Source organism: Protobothrops mucrosquamatus, unplaced genomic scaffold, assembly GCF_001527695.2.
Source record: "Protobothrops mucrosquamatus isolate PMUCROS unplaced genomic scaffold, P.Mucros_1.0 scaffold2029, whole genome shotgun sequence".
Classification (NCBI taxonomy): Eukaryota; Metazoa; Chordata; class Lepidosauria; order Squamata; family Viperidae; genus Protobothrops; species Protobothrops mucrosquamatus.
Window position 1 is genome coordinate 4269 of NW_015388138.1, and position 22102 is coordinate 26370.

The following is a 22102-nucleotide window of genomic DNA, read 5'->3' on the forward strand; positions in this document are numbered from 1 at the left end:
TTGCACATGTACTGCATTGCTTTTTATGTAATTCCATACATTTACTTTTATAGCCCCTCCCAAATTTTACTTGCATTCCTGTTCTCTAAAGGGGCGGTCCTAGGGTTTGATGAGGGCGTGGCCAGGTTTGGGTGGGGGCGTGGCCAGGGGAGGGAGGTGAGTTCCACCACCTTTTCTCTGAGAAAAAAAGCCCTGGAGACCGACCTCTGGCAGCTGGGTGCTTAATTGTCAAGAGTGAAAATTTGACAGTTATAATAAAAATTACTAAATTATTAATTATTAACTCCAGAAGCGGTGAATGCGCCAACACTGGAAGTTTTTAAGAAGAAACTGGACAGCCATTTGTCCGAAATGGTATAGGGTTTCCTGCCTGAACAGGAGGTTGGACTAGATGACCTCCAAGGTCCCTTCCAACTTTATCATTATTATTATTATTATAAATATGAGATAGTAGATATTAAGAGAAAAAGAGAGGAAGTATTAAATGTTGAAATAAGAGAAGTTTTGGTCACTAAATTTAAAACATTTGGAAATTACCAGAAAATAAGAATATTATGTTGTATTATTAATTGGTTGATGTAAGATGGCGAGAATTCAAATAGATAAGATGTGTATCCTGAACATTAGATCTTGTGATGAATTGTGATAAAGGGAATTGGGATTATTTAAAACTTGGAAATTATAAATATTAAACGTTAAATCTAAATATTAATGGGAAACTAAAAATTGGGAAAAACTAACCAGGACATTGATTGTCTTTAAAAAAAATTGAATGTTAAAACAACTAGGATATGTATAAACAAAAATTATTGATAAATGTAAGAAAGTTATTTTTATTTAATCGATATAATAGGAATTGTATTAATTTAAACATGAGACAGTAAATACCAAGGGGAAAAGAGAGGAAATATTGAATGTAACAGTTTGAGATTTGTACTAAAGATATTTGTATGTTATTGAATTATTGACCAACTCAGCCGCCACGTTGCTTTTCAAATGTTCAAATGTAAAATTAGAAAATCAATAAAAAAATTCTTAAAAAAAAAAAAAAGAAAATTTGGCAGTTACCTACCTCTCTGTTTTCAACTTGCCATTAAAATAAGGGGAGAGGGAGGTGTTGTTTTTGAATGAGTTAGTTAGAGAAATGAAATCTCTCCAGTTTTACAGAAGCTTGCTGAAAGTCGGCAGTATGGAAATCTTTCAAGGACATTCTAGAACAAGGGTCCCCAACCCCCAGTCCGTGGACCAGCACCAGGCCACAGCATACCAGAAACCGGTCCACGCAAACAAGCAAAGCCTCATCCACGGGATGCAGGCAGTACATGAAACCACACCCCCTCTGGTCCGCAGAAAAACCTCTCTCCACGGAACTGGTCCCTGGTGCCCAAAAGGTTGGGGACCTCTGTTCTAGAAGGCGTGAAGAAGATAGCAGATGGGTCCCATAACAAAGAAAACTTGTTTACATGAGCTACATGGACATCTTGGGGGGGGGAGGATTGGCTGGGAAAGTCATTGTTATATGCTATAGTCTGATGCCTTAGAATTTTAGAGTTAGTTTTACCTCACCTTTACCAGGCCATGTATTCAATAAACAGCTTTTCAAAAATGAAAATAATCCTGGACTTTTATTTGGAAGTTAAAATTAATGTTCAGTGTTCCTAAATTTTACACATTTTGTTTGTTTGTTTACCATTACACCTATAACCCTATTTGCTCTTTGCATAAACACTCAACAGAGTTTCCATATTTAAACTGTAATTCATTCTAATTCTTTACTATTGCAGGATACCTGGATTGTCCAGAACAGCAAGCCATTGAGCAATATTTTATGTATTTATTTATTAGATTTTTTTATCCCTCATTGACTACTTTTTTTAAATAAATTCAAAATGGTAGATATGCACGCCTTCCTTGTTTTATCATCCCCACAGCCCTTTTCTATTTTTCCCAGCCAACATTTTGAGGTGAGTTAAACCAAGAGAGAGTTACTAGCCCCAAACCACTCAGCCAGTTTTTCATGCCTAGGCCATACTAGAACTCACAGTCTTCTGTCTATGAGATTCTCAGTCATCCAGGTCATAGTTATCCCAAAGGTGCTTTTTCACGAGGCAACAAGACTTTCTTGTTTTTCTTTGAAGACGTTTGTTTCACTTCTCATCCAAGTTGGTTTGAAAGAAGGGTCAAAGAGGCCATCTACGTCAGAACTGAACAGCCCTCTCCCAACAGAGGGGGAGGGATACGACATCGTCTATCTCCAGTCTGCCACACAATCCTTTCAACAGTTCTAAGAAGGCTCCACGCCCATTTGCACCACTTAGGTGACCCTGATGACACAGATAAACCTCCAGATGGCTTCAATGACCCTCTAAAAGAAGTCAAATGACCAACCCTCAGCAAGGAGTATAAATCCTCACATTCCCCACCACCCAGTCAGAGCGGAAGAAACTTCTTGGATGAGAAGCAAAACGTCTCAAAGAAAAACAAGAATGTCCAGTTGCCTCATGAAAAATGCACCTTTGAGATCACAATCTTCTGGTTTCTTAACCACACACGAAACGGGTTCTCTATATTACTAACGTATCTTGTTCGCAACCTCTGAAAAGGTCCCAAGTGTCTCAGTCAACCTAATTTGTCCAATTTACAACCTCCTCAATCGATACCAGTGACTGATCTGTGGATCGAGCCTTTGAAAGCTCCCAACTGCAATAGGGAAAGCATGAGGGGAGAATTCCTGTGGGATGCTTCTCACCAGCCACTAAATATCCGATGCCCTTGGATTTGATGTCCTCGGTCAGTTGTCCAGTCTTTTTGAGATAGTTCAGGATGTAGATATTGGGGGCAAAGAGGGCCATGTTCTGCTCCCCACAGCCGTAGGGCATCTTGAGAAGCTGGTGGAGGTTCTGTATCGCTCCCCCGAGAACGTCTCCTGAGATGGGGAAAGAGGAGGACAGATGACATAGATGATCTTGGCAACGTTTTTTTTATATATATAAAAATGTTATTATTTTTTTAGAATTACAGTGTCAACGCTGCTAACGTCAGATGTTTTTGCTTTGACAACATATGGAGTTACAACCATTTTCCTTCTTGTGTTTTACTCTTAAAATTAGAGTTAGAATTAGATGATACTGGGGGGGAGGAGGAGGAATGTTCATGGGAACAATACTGTAGCTAGTGTGTGAACCAAGATTAAGGTAAACAATGCCTCGAAGTTCTTTGAAGAGTTTCATCTGTTGGAACCATGACATACAGTCTTTAATGCTTAGTAAACAACATGTTGTCTGGGTTCAAATATTTTAACATTAACGTCTTCACTATAAATATGTTCAATACTACACAATACAGTATTTTTCCCTGATCAGCCTTTCTTCTCCATATTTTTTCCATTTCCCCCTCATTACACCATTACAATTTTTGGCACTGTTAATGTATACAAACTTAAATATAAGCATCTTCATCATATTTTACTAATATCACACCAATAACAATAATAGCAATTCATAAAAATAATGTCAATTCATCAATCAAAATCCTGTTTTTCATGCTATTGTTAAGGTTTAATTTCCCATTGATATTTGAAATATCTTTATCAGTTATGATTTTCTCAATATTAATTACATGATGACCTTGCCAACTTTGATCCCCCCTCAAAAGATGCCATTGCTTGAGTATCCAGAGAAATCTACTAACTTTCTCCCAGTCTTAGTCTGATGCCTAAAATGGCCAACTGCAGTGAGGGTCTAACATGCTAGAACAGTGATGGCAAACCTTTTAGAGACTGAGTGCCCAAACTGCAACCCAAAACCCACTTATTTATTGCCAGGTGCCAGGTGGGCATAGCCCATTGGGTGGGTGTGGCTGTGGTGATCATGGCAGAATAGGTGGGTGTGGCCAAGGTGGGCGTGATCACCTCGATGTTGCTCATGGGGAGGGACACCTGTGGGGGCCGGGCAGGATTGGGGGAGGTCCAGGGGGTCCCTGGCAGGTGGAGTGTTGGGGAGGAGGGGTGAGGCGAGGCAAGGCGAGGCAGGGCGGGGATGCCATTGTCGCAGGGCAAGGTAAGGCAGGGGCCATGGCGGCTGCTGCCTGACACCATCAGCCCCCGCACACAGAGGCCAGCGAGCAAATGGGGGCCGACAGTGTCTGTCAGCAGCCACAGCCTGCCGGCCCCTCGACCGGTGCACTCTGGGGCTCTGCAGCCCGCCGTCAGCAGTTCAGAGAAGCCGCCTCTGAGCTGGACAGCCAGCCGACCGCTCAGAAGATCACAAAAGGGGATCACATGACCCCGAGACATGCAACCATCATAAATATGAGTCAGTTGCCAAGTGTGGGAATTTTGACCACATGACTGTAGGGATGCTGTAACAGTCAAGTGTGGAAAATAGTAATAGCACTTACACTTATATATCACTTCACAGGGCTTTACAGCCCTCTCTAAGCAGTTTACAGAGTCCGCCTATGGCCCCCAACAATCTGGGTCCTCATTTTACTGACCTTAGAAGGATGGAAGGCTGAGTCAACCTTGAGCCGGTGAGAATTGAACTGCCGAACTGCTGACAGCCGGCAGTCAGCACAAGTAGCCTGCAGTACTGCATTCTAACCACTGCGCCACCACGGCTCTTAAGTCAGTTACTGACTTAACTGATTTTAAGATGGTCGTAAGTCCCTTTTTTCAATGCCGTTGTAACTTCGGTCGGTCACTAAATGAACTGTTGTAAGTCAAGGACTACTTGTATATGTGATGGGAGCAGCTTCTGGACTGACCCAGGGACTTTATGCAGGCATGCCCAAAGACAGAATTAATTTCCAAAATGAGTAGCATAGCAACCTCACTTACCCAGCACACAAAAGGAGGCCCTGGCTGAGCCTTCAACAACATTTTCCGGTAATGTCAGAGGAATAGATTCGGACTTAGGTTTTCCTATAAAAGAGAAACAGAATTTAGACCAGGGTGCATTTGGCACTGCTATTCTGACTGGACTCTTGGTGCAACATACTGCTTAGAAGGCTGAGCTACAGTAGTGATTTTAGCAGGAGTCAAATTATTCAAGAGACTATGTCCAATATTTATATCATCCCCCCCCCCTTCCTCTCATCTAGGCTTTCCCAAAAATGCTTTTTTATGAGGCAACTGGACTTTCTTGTTTTGCTCTGAAGACATTTTGCTTCTCATCCAAGAAGCTTCTTCAGCTTTGAAGCTTCAGAGCTGAAGAAGCTTCTTGAATAAGAAGCAAAACGTCTTCAAAGGAAAACAAGAAAGTCCAGTTGCCTCGTGAAAAAGCATCTTTGGGATAATTATGACCTGGATGACGGAGAATCTCCATAGACATCTAGGCCAGGAGTGTCAAACTGCCAGCCCACAGGCCGCATGTGTCATGCCGAAACCGTGCCCACCCCATTGCCGGCAATGGAAAAAAAGTCGCGACACGTCATGTGACGTTTCGAGTTTCACACCCCTTATCTAGGCTTTCATGAATGTCTGGGTTTGGGAGGTGGTGATCTTCTTTTGAAGGAGGTACTTTTAAAAAAAGTGCATTTAAAGTAAGTTAATATCTGTGTCTACAGGGTCAACGTACCATCTGCACAGAGATGAGAGTTGAAGACCACTTCTTTCTCGATCCCTTCAGGCTTCACCAGAATAGAAAAGAAAGGAAAAAGGGGGAGATGAACATGAGTGTTAGAATCATTTAAAAAAATGTCACTGTAGAAATAACATCTGAGTTAAGTAGGTAAGCACCAACAGGAAATCCCAAAGGTGCTTTTTCAGGAGGCAACTAGACTGTCTTATTTTTCTTTGAAGACGTTTCGCTTCTCATCCAAGAAACTTCTTCAGCTCTGACTGGAAATGGAAGGATTTATATTCCTTGCAGACAGCTGGTCATTTGCCTTCTTTTAGACTGTTGGGGCAAATATGCAGACTCTGTAAATTGCTTAGAGAGGGCTGTTAAGCACTGTGAAACGGTATATAAGTGCTAGTACTAGTGTTATTTTATGTAAAGTCTTGACTAATCCCTTTTTTCTATCATTTGCTGGCTTTCTTTAAAAAGCCCCTTTTTGTTGTTGTCATTTCTGTTGTTTTTGTTGCCTTTCTTATAGTAGCCATTTTTTCTATTGTAAAATTTGTAATCCAAAGAAGAAGAAAGTGAAAGGGGGGGAGGCAAACAGATCACTGATAAGATCCCTTCCCTTCAGATCTTATCAGACTTCTCCCAAGGAGCAACACTCCAGAGCTCAGATAGGTAATCTCATACCTTCTCTTCTTGTCCTGGGAAGATCTACTATCTGGGATAAATTGCCAGCTGTTGGTATTTTCCTCAGCATCTTCCCCGACATTTAGCATAGATATCCACCACTGCTTTACTCAGAAGTCTGTATCCCCTCATTACCCAGCCCAGGTTTAAAGCATCCCATATACCTCAACTAATAGTGACTTGATCATGACGTCTTTGTTTCCGATGGTGGGCACCTCCACTACTTCATTCCCACAGAGCTGATTTGAGCTCACAGCCTCTGCACTTGCTGTGATGTTTATCTCCCCTGGAACAAAAATGATCATCTCCTTACAATATGCTACCCTTATATTTTAATGGTATGTGGGAAAGATCTAGGGAGATTGGGCACAGAGACCCTGCCAAGAGTATGGTCAGATAAGGGACAGCAGAGCCTGCAGCTGTATAGTGGGGAGACATCAACTGTCCAGTTGGCATTTCCAGAAAAAGGAACTCCTGGGACCAAGAATATAATACTTTACTGAAAATTTACATTGGCACAGAAGAAGCAAAACCAGCTCTGGTTTTCCCACTCAAAAATTAATTAAACAATAGATTCCCTTGCCACCATCCACGGGGTGTTCACATTGTCCAATATAATACTTCTTCTTGTTATGGGAAAAGTCCACTTCTCCATCGAGCACCTCCATTAGCGATCTTGGTGTTATCAGCACCAAGCTCTCAAAGATGTCTCGGTTGCCTAGATACCATCCCTCCCACCTTTGCATTCCACAATCATGTCAAGCTATGAGCAAAGGGAGAAAATGTAGGTGAAAAGGCGAATCAATCTTCACAGGAGATGCAAGAGAATCAGAAGAGACCCTCCCTAGTTTCTCAGGCTGTACAGGAGAGAGCAGGAGAATTGAACTTTCAGAGTTGCAGTATTGATGCCAGTTAAGACAGTAAACACAACCTGATGACTTAATTCTATTTTAACTGTAAATCTGTATTAGTAGAATCTTTCATGTTTGAAAGTAAAAATCTCCCGCTGTCTCCTTTACAGCCCAAGAAACTAGAGAGGGTGTCTTCTGAGCCTCTTGCCCTGCCTTCTGTACATCTGCAGGCAATGCCATCTCCTAGCTGAGTATTCCCTAGGCCCGTGGTGGCAAACCTATGGCAGGCGTGCCACAGGTGACATGCAGAGCCCTCTCTCTGGGCACGCACGCCCTCACCCCAGTCCTAGGCCTTCAGCTGGGTTTTATAAAACCTTTTCGCATTAGGCCTCCACCGCCCTGTGCAAAAAAAAAAAAAGTTCAATAAATCAATCAATTTCAACTTCTCACAGGGAAAAAAAAGATCTCGCAAAGTTGGAATTGATTGATTGAACTTTTTAGTCCCACCCAGTCTGCCATTACCACCACAGCCACGCCCACCCAACAGGCCACACCCACCTAATGGGCCACACCCACCCGGCACCCAACAATATGTAAATGGGTTTTGGGTTGCAGTTTGGGCACTTAGTCTCTAAAAGTTTCGCTCTCACTGCCCTAGGCAATGTCTTTTTGCCCGGTCTCCCAAGGTCTTTCTTGTATACCATTATAATCCTAGGAAGAAATGATAATTAAAACTCTGCTCCTTGATTTACTTTATACACAGAGGGAAAAGATCATTTTTAAATAATGGTTCAATGACCCAAAAGGATTGTTTAGTTACACTTACCTAGAATTTTAGGGGTCACCATCCATGGCACTGTTTTTCTTCCGCTTGCACAGATACAATAGGAATCCTCCTCCTTCTCCATAGGGGATGCATCAAAGTCAGCAGAAGGAGCCAGAGATATTCTGACCTATTCATTTGGAAAAAAAAAATAGTTCAGTGGGAAAACTATACATCCCCACTGCAGTGCAGAGAAAAGCTCATAATCATCATTTCCCATGAGGCCCCTGTGAGCCTTTCTAAAGGCCCTGAAAACATGGTGTCTCCAGCAACACTGGGGATCCCATGGGGAGCCTGCACAATGGTTATACTATGATTAGATGAATGTTCTTCTCCCCGAGGTTTGCTTGTATTTATTTGTTAAGTTTTGAACATCTGTGACATTGTTTGAATATTTATTTGCTTGCTTATTGAATTTTTATGCCACCAGCACACACATATACATATATAAATGAATGAGCGGCTGAATGAATGAAAAGGATGGTGTACAGTATGTTCAAAACTCTTTTATTCTCCCAGAACAGTGGTGGCGAACCTATGGCACATGTGCCAGAGGCAGCACGCCAGAGGCAGCACTCAGAGCCCTCTCTGTAGGCATATGCACCATGCCCCAGAGATGGCAACCATCCCTCTTCAACCAGCCCCCCGCTAACTCACTGAGGTCCCATGTGGCCGGATGCATCCCAGCATGGCTGGTTTCCCTCCCCCCCATCCCATTTCTCCTGGCCTCGCATGCTCTCCTTTTCCCAGGCATGACCCACTGCATCGCCTCCTCAGCTGTTGGCCATCCATCCAGCTCAGAAGCTGTTTTTCTGAACTGCTGGTGGCAGAGCCCCAGATTGCACCAGTCGAGGGGCCGGCAGGATGTGGCTGCTGATGGACACTGTCAGCCCCCATGCACTTGCTGGCCTCTATGTGCAGGGGCCAATGGTGTCAGGCAGCAGCCGCCCCAGCCCCTGCCTCACCTTGCCCTGTGACAATGGTACCCCCACCCTGCCTCACCTTGCCTCGACTCACCCTGCAGGACGAGCCTCCTGCCCTCCGCTCCACCTGCCAAAGACCCCCTGGATCTCCCCCAACCCTGCCCGGCCCCCACAGGCATCCCTCCCCATGAGCAACATCAAGGTGGCCACACCCACCTTGGCCACACCCACCCAGTCTGCCATGACCACCACAGCCACGCCCACCCAGTGGGCCATGCCCACCTGGCACCCGGCGATAAATAGGTGGGTTATGGGTTGCAGTTTGGGCCCTCGGTCTCTAAAAGGTTTGCCGTCACTAGGCAATACACCTTGAAAGGTTCTGTCTTTACCTATATCTCTATCTGTGTCAGGGTTGATGTCGAACAATTCAGCCAGAGTTCAGTTCTTTATCTGCTTATACACAACAGACAGAATCTTGCCAGACTAAACCCTTAACATTCCCAGTCTTACAGGTATATCCTGAGAGATTCTAGGACAGTGGTGGCGAACCTATGGCACTCGTGCCAGACGCGGCAGTCAGAGCCCTCTCTGTGGGCACGGATGCCATGCCTTGGAGATGGCAAACATCCCTCTTCAACCAGCTGCCTGCTACCTTGCTGAGATCCCACATGGCTGGATGTATCCCAGCACCCATGCGCTCGCTGGCTTCTGTGTGCAGGGGCCAATGGTGTCAGGCAGCCGCCGCCCCGGGCCCTGCCTCTCCTTGCCCTGTGACAATGGCACCCCCACCCTGCCTCGCCTTGCCTTGCCTCACCCCGCAGCACAAGCCTCCAGCCCACTGCCCCACCTGCCAGAGACCCCCTGGATCTCCCCCAACCTGCCCGGCCCCCATGAGCAACATTGAGGTGATCACGCCCACCTTGGCCACACCCACCCAATCTGCCATGACCACCCAGCCACATCCACCCAGTGGGCCACGCCCACCTGGCACCCAGCAATAAATAAGTGGGTTTTGGGTTGCAGTTTGGGCACTCAGTCTCTAAAAGGTTCGCCATCACTGTTCTAGGAAATGGCTATCCAAAATCTCTGTCTCCTATCCAGCTCCAAGCTGTGGTGCCTCTTATCTGCCCTACTTTCTAGAATGTGCTGCTCGTTCCTGAGAAACTGCTACTTCACTATAAGCCACCTCCTCAACTCTTCCTCCATCTGAACCATCTCTCACAATCTTTTGGAATAAATTACAAATACACTTTGGAATATGGAACCATGACTGATTGAATTAAAAACTAGTCATACTTCCATATTGTAGGCATGAAGATATGAGGAAGGAAACAGCCAGCCTGGTCCAAGTATTGTGTTGCAAAAGATAAAGATAAACGTAGCATTGTGTCCCAAGTCTTGACGTCATCGTGCATATAGAACACAAGTTATTCTAGTCATTGAGGTAGGAATCCTACAAGCTTCTCTTTGCTATTCTTGATAAAATAAGCAATTAAAGAACTGAAAAGGGAGATCAACCCCATTCTGGCTAATGGTAAAGCCGGATCCCAGCCACAATCTTCTGGGTACAACCTACACTTTCTCTGCAAGTTCTAGTTCAGGGATCCCCATGAAGAGTGGGGGCCGGGTGGAGGCCGTGAGCAGCACGCTGCCCTTCTGATGCCTGTGTGCCTTCTCTCTCTCCTTATCTCTTTTTCTCTGCATTACCATGGCAATGTGGGAAACTACCCAGGCTAATGCAATGACCTTGCCTGCCTGATATCAGCTAGCCTACAACAACAGGATGCTACAGCCAACTGCCCCCTGTTTTGGGCCTCTGGCTTTCTATCCTTAATGATTGGCAAGGGGTTTCACCAATAGAAATGCTGTTACTATGCTGATGCCATGTTAAACTTTTGCTGCTTTGAAACCTGTATATAAAGAATAAACGCTGCGAAGGCGGTAAGCCATATTTGCACTCTGCAATGACTGAGCACTGATTACTACATCCCCAACCCCCAGTCCATGGACCGGCGCTGGTCCATGGCATGCCAGAAACCATGCCGCACAAACAAGTGAAATCCCATCCACGGGATGCAGGGAGTATGCAACACCACACCCCCTCTGGTCCACAGAAAAACCTTTCTCCACGGAATTGGTCTCTGATGCCCCAAAGGTTGGGGGGCCACTGTTCTAGTTCATTTCCCCTTATGCACTCATTACTTTCATAGCTGTATAGATGTTATGGTTCCGGCTAATGAAACACTTCAAAGAACTTCCAGGCATTGATTTTCCTAAAAGTAATTTATTGTTACAAAATGTCGGCATAGGCATAACGAAGTTGATGCTAAGATCTAAAATTCTCTTCCTCTGAGCAATTAATTTACCAGCATGTTCCCTCCCTAAATTTGCTGTCATATATCATGTTCTCCTATCAGGTGGAAGGGCAGAGGTTCTCTTCCGGTCTCTTCCCACCCGCAGTCCTATCTTTCTCCTCCCCCCACCATAATCTGAATTAACTCTAAAAATACCAGACAGTTCTGCATATTTTGTCAAAGCAAGAATATACAGTATTTGCAGCATTGACAATAATTCAGTAGACAAGCATCCGCTAGAACAGTGTTTTCAAACTCAACAACCTTAAGTTGAGCGGACTTCAACTGCTGGCCGGAGAATTCTGGGAATTGAAGTCCAAACATCTTAAAGTCATCAAGCTTGAAATACTGTACTAAAGGGGGGGAGTATTGAAAGCCAATTCTCTGGCGAAGATGGCAGTGAGAGAAATATAAACACAGTGTCTTAAAGAAATACGATGGCTTCAGACGTGTAGAATCCAGTGGGTAGTTCGGTTTCTGTTTTTGTTTTTGTTTTGCAAACTGGGGCAGGATAATCTCAGGTTGTTTTGAGAGCTTGAATGCAAACCATGGACAGTTAAGAATTAAGCACCTGAAGGCAGAACAAGAAGCAATGGATGGAAACTAATCAAGGAAGCAACCTAGAACTAAGGAGACATTTCCTGACAGTGAGAAAAATTAATCAGTGGAACAGCTTGCCTCTGGAAATTGTGGGTGCTCTATCCCTGGAGGTTTTTAAGAAGAGACTGGACAGTCATTTGTCCAGAATGATATAGGTTCCTGCTTGAACAGAGGGTTGGACTAAAAGATTTCCAAGGTCTCTTCCAACTCTGTTATTGTGTTATTCTGAACTGGAGCAAATAGGCAGAGAAAGAGAACCAAGCAATTTCAAGAATACAAACAGAAGATTCCACAGAAGCCATTAAGTAATCCTTACCCGGATGCAGTAATCCTGGTAGGAGAAGACTGTAGCCTTGAGTGGGAAGGCTTCTCCTCGCACCACGGAATAGGGTAAAGTGAGTTCAATGAAGAATGGCTGGAAAGCCGTCAGAGAAGCGGGCTGGGCCAGGCCAAAGCCAGTGTCTGCTGAAAGACAGAAAGCTCCAGCTTTCCATTCGGTGATGGTGTCCGGGATGGTCACAGGAAGAGCAATCTCCTTGGATTCTTTAGATACATCCCTCCTTCTGCCAGAACCAAGGAGGTGAGAAGGGCTATTTCTTTGAGAATCACTGAAAGACACAAGAGAACAGAAAGTGAGGGAAGCAAATCTTCTACAGGTACTCCACGACTTCCAACCATTTGTTTATTGACCATTCCAAGCTACAACAGCCCTGAAAAAAGTGGCTTATGGCCATTTTTCACACTTATGCCCATTTGTCAACTTCCAGCTGAAGTATCCAAATAAAAGTCCAGGATTACTTTCATTTCTGAAAAGCTTACTGCTTATTGAATACATGGCCTGGTAAAGGTGAGGTAAAACTAACTCTAAAATCCCAAGGCATCAGACCATAGTATATATAACAATGACTTTCCCAGCCAAACCACCCCAGATTAACATGTAGCTTATGCAAACATGTTCTCTTTGTTATGGGAACCATTTGCTATCTTCTTCACACCTGCTAGAACGTCCTTGAAAGGTTTCCACACTGCTGACTTTCAGCAGGAACTGAAGAGATTTCATTTTTCTCACTAACCCATTTGAAAACAACACCTCTCTTCCCCCCCCCCCATTCTAATAGCAAAATGAAAACAGAGGCACGTAGCTGCCAAATTTTCACTCTTTGACACCATCGCCACATCCTCGTGGTTGTGATCAAACTTTGAACGCTTCACAACTGGCTCATATTTATGATACTTGTAGAATTCCCAGGGTCACGCGATCCCCTTTGAGATCTTCTGTCAAGCAAAGTCAATGGGGAAGCCAGAGTCCCATAACAACTGTGTCACTAACTAACAAGTTGTAAAATAGGGCAAAATTTACTTAACAACGTTAGGCCCAATTGTGGTCATAAGCCAAGGACTTGCCTCCAAGGAACTCCATCAGGGAGACAAAGGATAATAGTTAAAACGGGCTACAGGTTTTAATTTCACTTACGACCAGTCGCTTAACAATTGCTTGAAGTTATGATGGTGCCCCCCCCCCACAAAGCTACACATTTTCAAACTTATGATGGCTGGGCACAAACACACCCCCAATCTCGTCTTAGCATTTTGGGCACTTGGCAATCAGCCATTTGCAGCCTCCCATGGTCACATGACTGTGATTTACAATATATATATATTTGCTGATTTCTGGCATTTATTTCTGGTCTCCAGCAAAAACACCCACTGGGAAATGTCTATGGAGATTCTTAGTCATCCAGGTCATAATTGTCCCAAAGATGCTTTTTCACGAGGCAACTGGACTTTCTTGTTTTTCCTTTGAAGACATTTCACTTATCATCCCAGAAGCTTCTTCAGCTCTGACTGAATGGTGGGGAATGGAAGGATTTATACTCCTTGCAGACAGCTGGTCATTTGCATTCTTTTAGAGAGTCACTGAAGCCATTTGGAGGTTTACCTGTGTTCTCAGGGTCACCTGAGTGGTACAAATGGGTGCACTACTCAAGAAGGTTCCACACCCATTTTCACTACTTAGATGACCCTGACGACACAGATAAACTTCCAAGTGGCCTCAAGACTCTCTAAAAGAATGCAAATGACCAGCTGTCTTCAAGGAATATAAATTGTTCCATTCCCCCACCATCCAGTCAGAGCTGAAGAAGCTTCTTGGATGAGAAGTGAAATGTCTTCAAAGGAAAAATAAGAAAGTCCAGTTGCCTCGTGGAAAAGCATTTTTGGGACACCCATTGGGGGGAAAATGGGTTTTCTTAACCATGGTATTCATTCAATGACCACTGCGCGCACACACACAAAAATCAGGTCACAATGCCTCAATTTACAACTGCAATGACGTACGACCATAATTCCAGGGTCAATTAGGATGGTAAGTTTAGTACTATCTATATATTTTTGGAAAGAAAAAAAAACAGCATAAAAGATTGATCAGTCCAGGAGCAATTGTGCAGGAACTTCAATGAACCAGATGTCTGCACAGCAATATAGATTTAGAGTGCTGTAACATGAACTCTCTTGAGAGTTTTAATTTAAAAAAAAAAAAAAATCAATATTAAGATCAAGTTGAATTGCAGGCAGACTTCTTCCACGCATGTTTTAAACAGTTGTCTTCTTCTGGTGCCTTCCGGAAATATTGGATTGCAACTGCCTTCGTGTTCAGCCAAGCCAGCTTAAACTTGCCACTTGAGTTGGAGGGTGATGGAGGGAGCCGGTGGTGACGAACCTATGGCACGAGTGCCACAGGTGGCACGCAGAGGCCTCTCTGTGGGCACGCGCACCATCGCCCCAGTCCTAGGCCTTCAGCTGGGTTTTATAAAACCTTTTCACTTTAAGCCTCCGCCACCGTGTGCAGAAAAAAAAGAGGTTCAATCAATCAATCAATTTCAACTTCTTGCAGGAAAAAAAAAGATCTTGCAAAGTTGGAATTGATTGATTGAACTTTTTAGTCCCACCCAGTCTATAGTTACCACCAAAGCCATGCCCACCCAATGGGCCACGCCCACCCGGCACCAGACGATACATAAGTGAGTTTTGGGTTGCAGTTTGGGCACTCGGTCTCTAAAAGGTTCACCATCACTGGGGGGAGCTATAGCCCTCCCTGTCTGGAAGGCTCCCAAGGTTGGAGAAATTGGTCTCCAGGGGAATCTCTTAGGCTGTGCCATCAACTTACTTTATCATAACCAGGCGCCACAACCATGTTTCAGGAAAAACGTGGCGAGGTGTCCTTTCAGGGGCGGCCACAACCTGAGGAGTGGGAAGCCCCGGAAGAGGACCAGAAAGAACACCTAAACCAGCTCCAGCGGCTGGCATGCGCCCAATTCCCGGGAAAGCGAAGCCCGGACCAAAAGCAGCCCCTCCAGGCATCGGTAAATGCTCAGGTACCATCCCTAGAACACAGAGAGAGAAAAATTGGATGAATTGCAACAAAGATGATCAGGGGACTGGAGGCTAAAACATATAAGGAACAGTTGCTGGATTTGGGTATGTCTAATTTAATAAAGAGAAGGACGAGGGGGTGACATGATAGCAGTGTTCCAATATCTCAGGGGCTGCCCCAAAGAAGAGGGAGTCAAGCTATTCTCTAAAGCACCTGAAGGCAGGACAAGAAGCAATGGATGGAAACTAATCAAGGAGAGAAGCAACCTAGAACTAAGGAGAAATTTCCTGACAGTTAGAACAATTAATCAGTGGAACAACCTGCCTCCAGAAGTTGTGAATGCTCCAATGCTGGAAGTTTTTAAGAAGATACTGGACAGCCATTTGTCTGAAATGGTATAGGGTTTCCTGCCTGAGCAGGTGGTTGGACTAGATGACCTCCAAGGTTCCTTCCAACATTATTATTATTATTGTTGTTGTTGTTGTCCCAATGAAGTTGTGGGAGCTTAATCTGCACACTGAAGTTTGAAGATTTAAATACCTCTTCATGTTGAGCTGGTAGATTTTTAAAAATTAGGCTTATTTTTAATGATGGAAAAAAGCAGGATGGAAAGCAAGGAAGGAAGGAAGGAAGGAAGGAAGGAAGGAAGGAAGGAAGGAAAGAAGGAAGGAAGGAAGGAAGGAAAAGAAAGAAAAAAGAAAAAGAAAGACAGAAAGACAGACAGAAAGGAAGGAAAGAAGGAAGGAAGGAAGGAAGGAAAGGAAGGAAGGAAGGAAGGAAGGAAGGAAGGAAGGAAGGAAGGAAAGGAAGGAAGGAAGGAAGGAAGGAAGGAAGGAAAGGAAATAATTATTATTATTATTATTATTATTATTATTATTATTATTATTACCATCATCATCAACATCATCAAAGGATCCCAGACCCTCCCCTCCTCAGGTCCCGTTTTGTTAATTCTCCGCATAAACCCACAGTGGATGATTGGAGACTTCCAGACTAGAGGCCCCCAACCTTTTGGGCACCAGGACCAGTTACATGGTAAGAGGTTTTTCCACGGACCGGAGGGGGCCTGGTTTTGTGTGCTGCCTGCATCCCGTGGATGGGGCTTTGCTTGTTTGTGCGGACTGCTTGTTGGCAGGCCGCAGCCCGGTACTGGTCCACAGACCGGGGTTTGGGGACCCCTGGTTCCAGACAGTTGAACAATGGGGGAAAAATTTCATCACTGGAAGCCCCGACCTTTCCACCTTCTTTGCTCCATGGAACTTGAGGCCAAGAATCCAAACATCACCTGTTAGATTCCCCCATAAACTCTATCCTCTTTGTGACGATTACTGTCAAACCCATAATTCAAATAGAATTGTTTTATGTCCAAGTATATTTACCCATGTTGTGTGGCAGCAGTGGTATTATTATCCTATTCACCTTTTCTACTGCCTGCTCTTATTGTTATCGTATTATGATTATTAGCATGGCTTTTTTTCTCATAGAATGCATGGAATGGCGTTCCGGTACCTTCTTTTTGAACAGAAGAACTGGTTCCTTCTAAGCTGCCAGCGGGAGTACAGGTATGGCTGCAGAGTGATTTTGTGGACCCTCAGCAACCCGATCCAGGCTCCGGAGGCCTGGAAAAGGCCTCTGCCGCCCAGATCTATGGTTCCAGAGCGATTTTGCAGCTCCCAAGCAGCCCGATCCGGGCTCCGGAAGCCTGGAAAAGACTTTCAGAGCCCGGATCCATGGCCATGGAGTGATTTTGCAGCCCCCCAGTGGCCCAATCTGGGCTCCGGAGGCCTTTTCCATGCCTCTGGAGCCCGGATCCATGGCCGCAGAGTAATTTTGTAGCCCCCCAGCGACCCGATCCGGGCTTTTGGAGGCCTTCTATTCCCTGCTCAAGCAAAAGATCCTATACCATTTCAGACAAGTGGTTGTCCAATCTCTTCTTAAAAGTTGCCAGTGATGCAGCATTCACAACTTCTGGAGGCAGTTTGTTCCACTGGTTAGTTGTTCTAACTGTCAGGAAGTTTCTCCTTAGTTCTAGCTTGCTTCTCTCCTTGATTAGTTTCCATCCATTGATTCTTGTCTTGCCTTCAGGTGCTTTTGAAAATAGATTGACCCCCTCTTCTTTGTGGCAGCCCCTCAAATATTGGAATACCGCTATCATGTCACCCTTTGACCTTTTCTCTAGACTATCCATACCCAGTTCCTGCAACAAAGAGACACTCCCACACAGCCCCTCTGCAACAGAGGAAGTCAGGATCAAATCTCAGCTATCAGGTCTCTATCTATGGAAGAGTTCCAACACTCAATCCCGGAAGTAGCTGGATTGTAAAAGATCCCACTCCCTTATCATTTTTTCCCCATTCCAGTTCTTACCAAGGTTGAAGCAGTTGTGCGGGTTGCGCAGCTTGGTGTTTGTAAAAATGCTCAAGCCAAAGTCCTACCAGATGAAGCAAAGAGCCACTGAGGAACAGTTCTTTCTGCTCATGAAAAACTAATTATCAATGTTTATTCTTTGTACGTTCTAATATACTCAACCGTAAGGAATATATTATTGTCCAACTCTCTCCAGTAATTCTTTTTTCATAATGCTGCACCCACTGCCCATATTGCTACACATTTGGGGGGGGGTACTTAAAGGGACAGACAAGCAACAGATGGAATTTGGCATCTTCAATAGCCATCTATAGCCAAATAAGGAAAGCCAATTCTTTAACGGGTCTTTTAGCAGTGGAAGAGAAGCCTTAGCTGGTGGCAGCTCCTGACTGAGCCTATATCAGCTTGGAAGTTACAGGTAGTCCTCTATTTACAATAGTTCATTTAGTGACCATTCAAAGTTGCAACAGCACTGAAAAAGTGACTTACGATTGTTTTTCACATGCCTATTGCAGCATCCCCAAGATCACATGATCAAAATTCAGATGTTTGGCAACTGACACATATTTACGACAGTTGCAGTGTTTTGGAGTTATGTGATCACTTTTTGTGACCTTCTGACAAGGAAAGTCAATGGGGAAGCCGGATTCACTTAACAACCATGTTATTAAAGCACTAGCAGACTTATATACCGCTTCACAGTGCTTTACAGCCCTCTCTAAGCAGTTTACAGACTCAGTCTATTTGCCCCCAACAATCTGGGTCCTCATTTTACCGACCTCGGAAGGATGGAAGGCTGAGTCAACCTTGAGCCAGGTCAGGATCGAACTGCTGGAGTGAAAAGTGAGTTAGCCTGCAGTACTGCATTCTGACCACTGCGCCATTATGGCTCTTAGCTCTTAACGGTTGCCGTGATTCACTTAACAACTGTGCAAGGGGCAAAACTCACTTAACAAATGTCTCACTTAGCAATAGGAATGTTGGGCTCAATTGTGGATGTAAGTTGAGGACCACCTGTAAGGTCATATTAAATCCCAGGGAAGATGGTTAGGAATGACAAACAATTAAGAAAATAAGGAATGTACTGTATATCACGAAGGAAGGCAAATATACGTGTCCCACGATAATGTTGCAGGATCTAATCTGGATCAGTCACCGGGACCCAAGGTTTTGTTTTCCGAGCTTTTGGATTCGTGCTGGAGACCATCTTCAGGGAACTTCTCTCTACCAGAATGTGTGCTAGCTCCCTAAGGATGGGCTCCAGCATAAGACTGAAACCTCTGGTCCCAGTGACTGACCCAGATTGGATCCTGCAAGGAAAGTATATTACTATGGATCTGACCAGGAAGACATCAGGAGTCTACTTCAGCTCAGCAGAGAATCTACTAGGCACTTCTTCTTGCCTAATGAGAGCATCTACTGCGTGGAGTACCATAGCTTTGATGCTTACCCTGAATATTTTGTAAGAATCCCCATCCTCGGAAAAAAAATGCAATGTGCCGAAGCCAATATTTTCAGGCCTGAATGGTTCTTCAGGGCAGGGATGAAGATTGGTTTCATCCAAAATGAGGTCATCAGAGATGATGCGCTCTTTCTTGGGCAGGAAATTGTAAACCTGAAACCAGAAAGATTGCAACTAAGGATGGAGATTTGGGGTAAAGGAACTTCCTGCCTGTCAAGCTAATGAAACAGGCTGTGCAATGGAATGGGAGAATGACCTTGGGAGATGAGGGAAGAATGTTCTGGATCGTGTAATCCTGACTAGAGCATGTAGATCTGTATGTTAGAATGTTTGGCATTTATTGGGTTAAGTGCTGTCTCCTTAAGAGATGGCTTATGGGTAATGTAGTTTTAGCTAGTCAGCTATCCCATGTTAACAGGTCAGTAGGAGGAGGAAGGAGGAGCCACTAAAGTTCATCACAGGATATCCTGGCCATGGGCCAGTTGGGGAATGCCTTTGTTTCATCCAGCCTCATGGCTCTTAGCCCCACGGCTTGGAGGTCCTATGCCAACATGTGAGTCTTATGCAGAAGAAGAGGGGGAAATCCATTATCAAATTACCTGTGGAATGAGCTACATTGCTAAATATGCTTCTGGACATATCTTTACATAACAGTGAGTTATTGTTTAGAATTCCTAGAAATAAAAGCGATATTTCTTTGTTTATTTCGCTGAGTTATCTGTCTGTCTCTGACAGGATTAAAGTAGCCTATTCTGTCTGGGACAGAATAAAGGGAGACAGAGGTCAGATAAAAGAGGGATGAACCTGAAGCTGACTAACGGACTGAGAAAGAAATGTAGAGAGGATCCACCCTAACCAACCAAATGGCAAAAAGAGACAGCAGGTGATTTGTGCTTTCAAATCTGCAAGATTGTTATCAGCCTCTCAAGTACAACAGACCAAACAATAAACACAATAAGGTTAGTTAAATCTACTTTATTGTAAGGTCACATTAACAGAATCTTGCAAGTCTGAAAGCACAGTTCTCCTGCCACATCTTTTCAGCAGTTGATAAATTAGATCCCTTCTAAGTTTTTTTCTCTGTCCATTACTTAGTTTCGGGCTTCTCCCCCTTTTATCTGATCATTCCCCAGGCAGCATCTCTTCTGCCTGTCCTCCAAGGTCATTCTCATGTTCCATTATAGGCCGCCACATGAAATGATGAGTTCTCTTTTACTGGAAATCTCAAAACAGAGGGCACCCTGGTCTTCTGGCCAAGATGCTCCAGATGATTCTACATTGAGACACCTCTGAGACAGGCTGGGTTGAGAATACAAGAGTGATCTATGTTTGATGGAGAACCAGAAGTTGAGTGCTTAGTCTGTCCTCTTCCACAGTAGTCTGCACTGGTTTGCAATAGTGGCTAATATCTGTAGCTCAGGTGTAGGTTGAGGATGAAGGTTCGTTCTCCAAGCTTGTGGGTTGGTTTCCAAATATTTCATTACCAGGCTAGGTAACATCTTCAGTGGAGTTTAGGGGATGTCAGTGTCAGTGTTCTGTTTATAAGGGCTTCAAGTATGTGTGTGTCAAGTGAGGGTCTTATGATGGGTCAATTGTGAGTCATCAGTGAGAGGGTTTGATAGGTTTTGTGATGGAGAGGTTACATCAGGCCAGGGTAATTGGGAGGTGAACTGCTGGTGGAGGGAAAGGGGGCTTGCGTGGGTTGGTTGAGGGTTGGTGCTGGTTGGTTGTGTGGCCGATTTGGATTCTGAAGAGTTTGTAGGCTGGTTGTAGGTCAAACTCTGCTGAAGATGTTACCTAGCCTGGTAGCGAAACATTCAGAAACCAACCCACAAGCTCAGAGAACGAACCTTCACCCTCACTCCACACTGATTCTGGGACTCTGAGGAGAGGACTGACCCAAAGTTCCTCAGGAGTTCCACTCCTAATCCATCACTTTCACCACTATAACACATTACCTCACATTATGGCAAACTCTCTGGACTGTGATATTGGGCTTACCCTTGGTCTATATGCTTTGTCCTTCTATTTTTCTGACATTTTCTTCCCCTAAAACTAGTTTATGGACAACATTCTTTACGTCTCCTTGCCTACAGTCCTCCCACGGCACCTTAAATTTGATTGTGACCGCTATCATCTGGTGTAAATTGTAAATAAGTGGCTGCAAGTGATCATATTTGAAATACATCTCTATGAACAAGTAAATCTTGGGATGAAACCAGCAGGAGCCAGGACATATCTGGGCCCCAGTTGAAATGCAGTTGGGACCCACCTTCTCAGGGGAGATCTCAGTTTCAGGTTTCAAGAGAAAGACACTCTGGTCAACAGCGTGGATGGCACAGAGGGAACCGGGGAAGGCTGAAAGATGGAGTTGGGTTTTCTGGCCAGGCAGGCCTTGTTGATCAGAGAACCAGAGTCTGGCCTGTAAACATAAACCAGGTCTTTGAAAAAGCCATTTCCTCTCTGCATGGAATGAATGGAAAGAGAAATGAGTGGGACGAAGTCATCCTTGTTGTCATGCACATTGTAACCTTGAGTTGCCCCCTGTGACTAATCTCAAGCCACAGTTTGACAGGCTCAATCAAACTATTGGCTGACCAAAGAAAAATAGACTTTATTTTAGTTTGGAGAGAACATAGCTGATTACATCAGCCTGGACAAGCAGATAACAAAAGTGTAACTCAAGAGCTATTTCTCAAAGGATCAGAAGCAAAGAAGATTTTGTGGATATTAGTGCCAGTAGAGATGGGTAGCACCAGCTCAAAAAAAGACCTGTTCTGCAACATTCAGATTTTGCCTTTCTTTAACAGCACAACACAAGATGCACAACTTTACCTTGTTAGAAAAGCACTTTTCTATGGTGAAATCTCTCGAGTCAGCAATGAGTTCTCCACTGGGCAAAATGGTGTAGACAAGCAAGTGGGTCTTGGGAGCCATGTCAACATCCACCGAGAGATTCAAAAGGAAGTCCCCTTTGGGTTCTAAAGGATGAAATTCCCCAGTGGCGGGAGAAGAAGAGATTGAAAGAGGCATATAAATTTCATTAAACAGATGGACAGACAGATGAGAGAGAGGGAGAGAGAGGGAGGGAGAGACAA

The 22102-nt window shown here is 44.4% G+C and overlaps 1 protein-coding gene across 1 annotated transcript in view; it reads right to left on the reverse strand.

The window, feature by feature from the left end:
• Positions 1-2749: 2749 nt before the first annotated feature.
• LOC107294634 (alpha-1-macroglobulin-like) overlaps positions 2750-22102 on the reverse strand; it is a gene marked incomplete at its 3' end in the record, with an annotated part of 65396 nt that continues 46043 nt past the window's right edge. The window contains exons 13-23 of the mRNA XM_029285658.1: positions 21835-21985; positions 21277-21421; positions 18993-19157; positions 17543-17606; positions 16685-16877; positions 12119-12410; positions 7929-8055; positions 6416-6537; positions 5577-5628; positions 4838-4921; positions 2750-2926 (exon numbers count right to left, since the gene is read on the reverse strand). Of these exons, the coding sequence (XP_029141491.1) occupies positions 2750-2926; positions 4838-4921; positions 5577-5628; positions 6416-6537; positions 7929-8055; positions 12119-12410; positions 16685-16877; positions 17543-17606; positions 18993-19157; positions 21277-21421; positions 21835-21985 (1572 nt within the window). The remainder of the gene's footprint in view (positions 2927-4837; positions 4922-5576; positions 5629-6415; positions 6538-7928; positions 8056-12118; positions 12411-16684; positions 16878-17542; positions 17607-18992; positions 19158-21276; positions 21422-21834; positions 21986-22102) is intronic.